This window comes from Beta vulgaris, chromosome 5, assembly GCF_026745355.1.
Source record: "Beta vulgaris subsp. vulgaris cultivar EL10 chromosome 5, EL10.2, whole genome shotgun sequence".
Taxonomy (NCBI): Eukaryota; Viridiplantae; Streptophyta; class Magnoliopsida; order Caryophyllales; family Amaranthaceae; genus Beta; species Beta vulgaris.
The window spans coordinates 8,193,101-8,201,314 of NC_079206.1; the positions used below are offsets into that span (position 1 = coordinate 8,193,101).

The window sequence follows — 8,214 nt, forward strand, 5'->3', positions numbered from 1 at the left end:
TACTATTATTTTAATATCATTATACACATTATAATTTGTATTTTGTACCCTACCTTTATCCCCTCCCCCCCACCCCCTCATTCATTATTTAAATCAAACTTTGGAAAGTGACTAACCCCCCTCTCATATAAAACTCCCCACCATCCCCCTAAAAAGTCCATTCCATCCATCCCATCTCATCCCATCTCTCTCTCCTCAAATCAAACTCCTTTAACCCAAAAAAAAAAAAAAAAAAACCAACAAAAATGCCAAAATCCTCCGTCTTACTCCACCGCATAACCACCACAACACCCACCCACCCAAACACAACCTCCCCATTCTCTCACCTCCACCACCACAACAACAACCACACCCACAACCACAACCACAATCACAAACCATTCTATGTCCCAGACGACGTCGTTCGTTACCACTCTCAACACGTAAACTCCATCCATCAATGTTCTTCCGCTGTCATCCAAGAAATCTCCGCCCCAATCTCCTCCGTATGGTCCGTCGTTCGCCGCTTCGACGCTCCTCAACTCTACAAACACTTCGTACGAAGCTGTGACGTCATCTCCGGCGACGGTGACGTAGGCACTCTCCGACGTGTTCGTGTAGTTTCAGGTTTACCTGCTGCTACCTCCGATGAAAGGTTGGAAATACTTGATGATAACCGACACGTCATCTCGTTTTCCGTTGTTGGTGGGGACCATCGTTTGTCGAATTATAGGTCTGTTACTTCTTTGCATCCTTCTGTTGATGAAGTCGGTGATGAATCTACGATTGTTGTTGAATCTTACGTTGTTGATACACCTGCTGGAAATACTAAGGAAGAAACTTGTGTTTTTGTTGATACTATTGTTAGATGTAATCTTCAATCTTTGGCTCAGATTGCTGAGAATTTAGCTAGACGAGAGAAAACCATCAACAAATAATCATACTCTTTCTTCCCGCTTAATATGGATCTTAAATATCGTAGGCGAATAGTTTATCATACACCCAGATGTACCGTGCGATTTCGAGGTGTATGATCAATGAACTCTATTTTTGTTCATTCTTTTTTTTTTTTTTTTGTTCCCCTCTTTCTCTAGTTGTTGTTGTTCATTCAGAGAGAAAGTTGGTTTTGTTGTTTGGGTTTTTATGGAATCTCGAGGAAGATGAACGACGTTGAACTGTTGAAGTGGTGATTATATATAATTTTTTTTTTTGTTATCTTATGTTAATTACTACTTTATTATGATTTCACCGTTTTTCTTATATATATATCTTGATACTGGGTTTGTTTTTGTTGTATTTAAATCGATCTTGTATTAAATGTATTTTGATTTTGGGTTTCCTGGTTTAATTATCATCATCTTTTATAGAGTAAAATTCTATGATTTTTTGTGTATAAATCTTGATGTTGTTCACATTGTGGGTGCTTAACTGCTTATGTTTTCTAATTTTGATTATGTGTTATTTAAGGGTGATAAAGATGATAATGTTTGTTTAAGATAATGTAGAGATGATGAAAATCAAAATCTTTTAGGGTTAATTAGAACTCTTGAGGATCTACCTACTAAATGTGGGTGCTTAACTGTACTTTGAAGCTTTTAAAGCTTTGAGATTGAGTTATTTTTGGTATATTTAGAAAAGTAAGATTGTGTGGGCACTTTGATTTTATGAGAATGCATCAATCAATGGAAAAGATTCGGCATGGTTTTTTTAGTTATTATTGTATTTTTGGTTCATAATATACATGACTTGGGAGGTAGTAATAAAAAAATGTTATTGGACTAATTTTATTAGTTATTTATTTATATTAATGTTGTGCATTTTGGAAGGTGCTGTGAATGATAGGTCACAGGTTTGAATCCCCTCTCCCCTTCTTTGTATTTTATAGCGCCTTCGTGGCTCATATGGAAAAAAAAATGCCGTACACTCTGAGGCACAGTTTAAGTTCTTAGATCGAATTGAATTGAACTGACTTGAAGTAAAGTTATAATCGAATTGAACTAAACTGAATTGAACTGAATTAAAATGCGTTGAAAGAATCAGGCCGAAGAGATAGGAAGGTAGCGAGTTTCATGTAAGTTGAATTTATGAAAATGCTCCAACTATAGTCAAGATTGGAGCAAAAATTTAGATTGTTAAATAGCCATGTATTATAAAAAAATGGATGATGAGTGGATGACTCCTTGGTACAAGCTGTTTTTGATCAACTTTCATGGTGGAAATTCGATATTATATGTGTCAATAATTGTTGTTAATTATGTTGAGATAAGTGTAGCATATAAATTTCTTATGTGCAACATTGGATTAGTTCGTCCTTGCATTTGCACCCACAAATTGTCCTTTTATTTATTTATATGAAAGGGAAATGCAATATTTTTTAAATACAAGTATGGACGACGAGGTTTGGTGATGGCATCATTCATCATTGATGCAAAAGAATGGATGATATAGGTTGTTGACATGCGAGAGATGATTTTATCAATAACTAACTCTAGATGGAGGAATTATCTGAATATTTGGGATTCTAGGGATTTAATTTAAGGGAAAAGTTATATGCAGTCCTAAGGGTTGTATATAAGAAGCTAAAAATAGAAATAAATTGCATTAATTAATCATTTATTACTTGATGCAAATTTTTTCCATAAATTCACAACCTATTTCCATTTTAAGTAGTGTATTTATCTCTTATATGCAACCCTAAGAGCTGCATATAGCATAACCCTTAATTTAATTAAGGGAAAAGTTATATGCAGGGTTGTATATAAGAAGTTAAAAATGAAAAAAATATGCATTAATTGATTATTTATTACATCGATTGATGCATAATTTTCTATAAATTTACAACTTATTTCCATTTTAGGTAGTGTATATATTTCTTAGACTGTATATAGTATAATTCTTTAATCAATTATGAAGATGATCGTATCCTTCGATCTCTTGGTGTTGTTGTACTTTATTTTACATAATTGCAATTCTACTTAAAATTCAAACGGTTAGTATGATTTCACCTTGTGATATAATGGTGGTCAAATGTGTAAAAATAAATTAGAGTCAGGCTGTTTAGAGAATTGTTCTCCATCGAGAAAAATTAATAAAAGTTTGGTAATTTCAATCTAGAGTGAATTTTACCATCCTTCGTACTTTTTTTTCTTAAACTTTGTTGGAGATTCTGATACTAATTAAAATTAATGTGAGTCCACATCGTTGCGTGGTTTTGATGTGATGATATATTAAGTTTTTGAATAGGAAAGTTAATGAAGATATTGATAAAACGAAGTTAGTACTACTTTAGGTAGAACGTACACTTTTAAATAGAAATAGAAAATGGATGCTTACTTCACCTTTATGTTTTCCTGGCTTGTTGCTTCTTAACTCATAATACCAACATATATAATAGTGGTGTGTCCAATTGATTAAAGAAATTGATAGATCAAGTTAAAAGAGATTTTATATGCTTTGAGTGCATGTGATGCAAGTAGTAAGCAATGCATAATAAGATCACTAACTCCCACTAGTTAGTAATATGCTATGAATTTCCAGCTCTATTAATTTGTCTCTCTTAAGTATAATCATGTACTTCCCCATGTGCCTCAACTTTTGTTCATCTAGAACTAGCTATATTTTGCTTTCTTTTTTTTCCATGTAGTGTTAAGCTAGCTAGTTGACATCTCATGATAATGTTTATGATAATATCTCAAGACTGTATTTATCATATATCTGGATGTATTTATTAGATAGCATTATATGTAAAAAAAAATAGAATAGTCTGTAACTAGTCATAGGTCTGTATAAAACACTATATATATTGAATGTCAGGTTAAAAGTTAACACAATGATTCTCCACGCTTACACATGGTATCAGAGCCTATTTTTTGCTTATTTGGGGTTCCAGACGAACAAAATAATAATCTTAGATGTTCCTGTTCATGAATGTATAATAAAGATTATAAGCGGATTATCAGATCGGAACATTTGATAGATGATGAGATTCCGTTCTCCAAAGTGCATCTAGTGAGGATTTGACTTATTATTGCCTACTAGTCCATGCGTGAACTGGATAATGCAGCCAGCATGGAAGAAAAAAAAGGATCAAAGTTAGGAGATGGGAAGAAAAATGGATATAGTTTGAGATTTTGAAAAGCTAGTATTATTATCACTTCATATATCTATAAGTATAAAGAAAAAAACAGAAGAAGATATTATTTAATATTATCTAGTAATCCATAAAATATAATCCTAGTGAAATAAAGAAATAAAAAGATAGGCGTCAATACTCGATATATAGACATTGAAAAATAACGTGAAAGGTGGGAATTAATGGGGTGGAAGAAAGAATCAGAACGGTTTTTTTGGCCGGTATTCATCTTTTTTTCTTGCAAGTTGCAGTCTTTTTTTTAAAAGTATATTAAAAAAAAAGTTCTTTATATCTTGATCAACTGGGTTGTTGGAGATGATGTTATTGTTTGTTGTATTACATATAAAAATAGAAAAAAAAGAGCAAGTTGCAAGTTGTTTGTTTGTTGAATAATAATAATTTTCTCTCTCTCCTAATTTGCTTAAGGTGGTGATAATAGTACTTGTACTAGAAAGAGAAATAGAAAGAAGTGCAACTTGCATGGGGACGATGCAGAGAAGAAAATATCAAAATATCTCTACCATCGCTGTAAATTTTACGCGTAGAATCTCGTTAAATACTAAATCAACTAAAAGTTTAAACTCATAAGTGCGAGGATTAGTTTTATACTCTATCACGCAGTTACGCTACAGTCGTAGTACTTAGAAAAAAAGTGATGGATGAGAATTGAATACGTGACTTTTATGTCATGTTGGTTTTGATATCATGTCAAAGGATCAATTCAGTTAAAAGTTACTTTAAATTCATGATTGGAGTCCTAAGAGTACTTTTATACCTATTAGAATCAAATGGTATTAATCCAATTAAAATAGTTTAAAAGTTTAACTTTTTATTAATTTCAACCACGGCTTGATTTATGCGGTGTTTGGCAATTAAAGTTTTGAAGTAAAAAGAGAGTTTTGGATAACTTTTAGAGTTTTGACTAGTCAAAAACTCTAAAACGGGTGTTTAATAAAATGGAGATTTAGAAAGAGTTTTGGAATGAAAACTCTCAAAATGACTTTTTTGCCTCTAATAATAGTACTATATATATATATATATATATTAAAATGTCTGCAAATGTCATTTTACTCAAACAAATGACAATCAGTTTATTGTTACCAAACACATTTATTAAAAAAAAAGTTGTCAAATCAATAGTCAAATCTATTAAACAAAAAGTTAAAACTCTAACAACAAACTCTAAACTCCAAACTCTGTTTGTCAAACAAGACCTTTAATTTATGTTTTTAGAGTTGTAATAGGGTTATATTTTCACGTGACGCAACAATTATATAGAGAAATTCCTAGCAGGTTGAGAGAGGAGAGAGAGAAGTGCAAGTGGGAGAGGAGAGAGAATTGGAATTTGTAAGTGCATGAGAGAGACTGAGAGAGAGTGCAAGTTGAGGAAAGGAGGGTGTGGGAGGTGGGGGAATTAATGAATCTCGTGTGGGTATTGAGAATGAGTTGTCTCTATGCTTTTCTTCACGCTACCTTCCACACCCCATCCCTTGCTTCTTTCTTGTTTCTTCTCTATTTCACTGTTTTTTTTCTTTTAGATTAGATAAAGAGAGAAAAATAGGATTTTGTTTTCTTTAACTTTCTGTACAATTTTGACTGCATGTACTTCTATTCATCACTTGCACTGTCAACTGATCTATTCCATAATTCCATTTGGTGCATTTTTATAATGCTTTCTTAAGTCTGCCGTTGTCTTTGAAAAGCACTACAATTGTTTTTTTTTAGAACAAATTATTAGACTGTAGAGTTACATATAGTAGTATAACTTATTAAAATAAAATACTTCCCCCATTTTTTATTAGATGTTACACTTTTTAAATTATGGACTCCTAGGTAATTTTTGGAGAAAAGAGAGATAAAAAGAATGAAAAACGAAAGGGTCACATGTAAACATATGATAGGACAGTAATTACATAATGTTAATTGGAGTGCGTAGAGTTATGTACACCAGATTTATCTAGTTACAGAATGCTAATTGGAGTGCATAGAGCTATGTACACCCGACTTATTATTCTTATCTTTTTAACCAATATTTATCCAACTTTAACTAAATTAGTATGTTTGTTGTTTAAAAGCAACTCGCTAGTAATTTTATTAATTTTTCACTAGAATTTCATAATTTGATTAGAAGTGCTAGTAGAGGTCGTTTAGGAATAGTTTGTAGCATATCTCAACGATTGTCACTTTTAATACTCTCGCTCGCTACTAAATTTAATATGTGGTTTCTTTGAATTTTATTAGGAGACGTTCTCTAAAAACAAAATGGAAATTAAAACTATTACTTGGTTTTTATTCAGTTTTTACGTCTTTTACACAAGTTAAATTACTAAAGCATAGTTTATGAGTTTTTCGTAATTTAATTATAGAAACTAATCCAAAAGTCCAATCCAATATAAATAGAATTACCAATAATTTAGGCTTAATTTTTTTTCAAATTGGATTGAATTAGATTGAATATATTTAAAAATAGAATTTTAGATGTTTGGATCCATATAAAAATAAAATCGAAATATAATTTAAACCAATAGTTCAGTAGAGATATTTTATTAAACTCGTATAATAAAAACTCATGGTTTTCTTATGATAAATCAATTGTTTAATCCAAGGTTATGAATTATGATAATTTGGTTGTGATTTAAGATCATTTTTTTTCTTTATCCTATTGAAATTCAAGATCTCTACAAACAGTATTCCTTATGCCCTAAAAATGTTGCTACATTTGCTTTTTCACAGTTTACGAGATGTAACTTCAAATACCAATATTTTGAGTTACATATATGAAAAAATATAAAAATTATATATTTGGAAAATACAAATTGGGATGAATCAAATAAGATTTAACATAACTATGTTTTTCAACTAAAAGACAGTCAAAGTTACCAAGTGAATAATGCCAATGGTTAAAATGTAGCACCATTTTTGAGACGGATGGAGTATGAAGTTTTGAGCACTATCAAGTAATTCTTTATCCGATTGATATATTATAGGAGTAGGAGTGATCGAGAATAATGTGTTGACTCATTTTTAGCAAGAACACCTCAAAAGCATGGTTTATTATGTTTTATGGGTTCATTACTCGTGTTTGTTTTGTTTGATGTGGCTTGTCACGTGGTGGGAGTGTCCTAGTTACAGGTTGAAGCGATAAAAAAGTCATTTTCTTGAGGTTGGATGGTGGTATGGTAGAGGTCAAGTTTAGATTGTTGTTTTGCATTTCAATTTTCAAGATGATTGGAATGTTTAATATGTTAAGGCCGTTATGTAAATCTAAGATTTACTGTTAAGACTTAAGATTATTATGTTTTGGCCGCCTATCTATAGCTGTAATTGCAATTCTATATAAGAGTACTCCCACTCGTTGTCCTCCTTGTGGGTTATGAGGAGAGAGAGTATAAAAATATTATTAGTTTATTAGGAGAGAGAAAAAAGTTGGCCAAAAAATTGATGTCCAGCTTTTCATGATGGACCAAGAAAAAGAGGAGCAAAGAAGGGATTGGAGGAGAGAGAAAATATGGTGTGGGGTAGGTGGAAGAGTGAGGAAATTTTAAAATAATCAATGACCACAAACTATAGGGCAACCATTGATTGTGCTCTAAGAGTTTTAAGGTTGTTTTCGCTGCGAGTTATGGTTCAATAATTTGAATTAATATTGTTAAGCGTGATTAGTTAGCAAATTAATAAGGTAAATTGTAATAAGAAAGTGGGATGTGAATACCTATGTGCGTGCCTAAGCAATATGTAAGAATAGATGTCATGAGTGAACTTGTATGTATTTTTTTATATTATGTACAAATGTCCAAAATGAATAAAAAAGATAATTGTTGGTGTTATTTTATTTTTTTGAAATCCAAAACCCTATTATGGGTAGGTAATTTAGGTTTAGTACATGATTCAACATATAACTTAGAATCACCCTAAAATCATAAAGTTTGTATACTACAAAAAGGTGATATATATCAAACTCATTGATTGTTGGTTCTGCTAAAAACAGTAGCGTGAATGGAAGTAGCAAGTCGGACTTTGCTAGTTGGATATGAGAACAACGAATGCTCGTTGGAATCTCCACATTGGCTGTCACTTGCAAAACAAGAAGACCAACCTCGGGG

At 31.7% G+C, this 8,214-nt stretch overlaps 1 protein-coding gene across 1 annotated transcript; it reads left to right on the forward strand.

Moving 5' to 3' along the window:
- Window positions 1-109: 109 nt before the first annotated feature.
- Window positions 110-1,281, forward strand: LOC104892551 (abscisic acid receptor PYL4). The gene has a single exon (XM_010678514.4). It carries the CDS (start codon window positions 246-248, stop codon window positions 915-917), a length of 672 nt encoding a protein of 223 aa, XP_010676816.2. The 5' UTR covers window positions 110-245; the 3' UTR covers window positions 918-1,281.
- The last annotated feature ends 6,933 nt before the right edge of the window (window positions 1,282-8,214 follow it).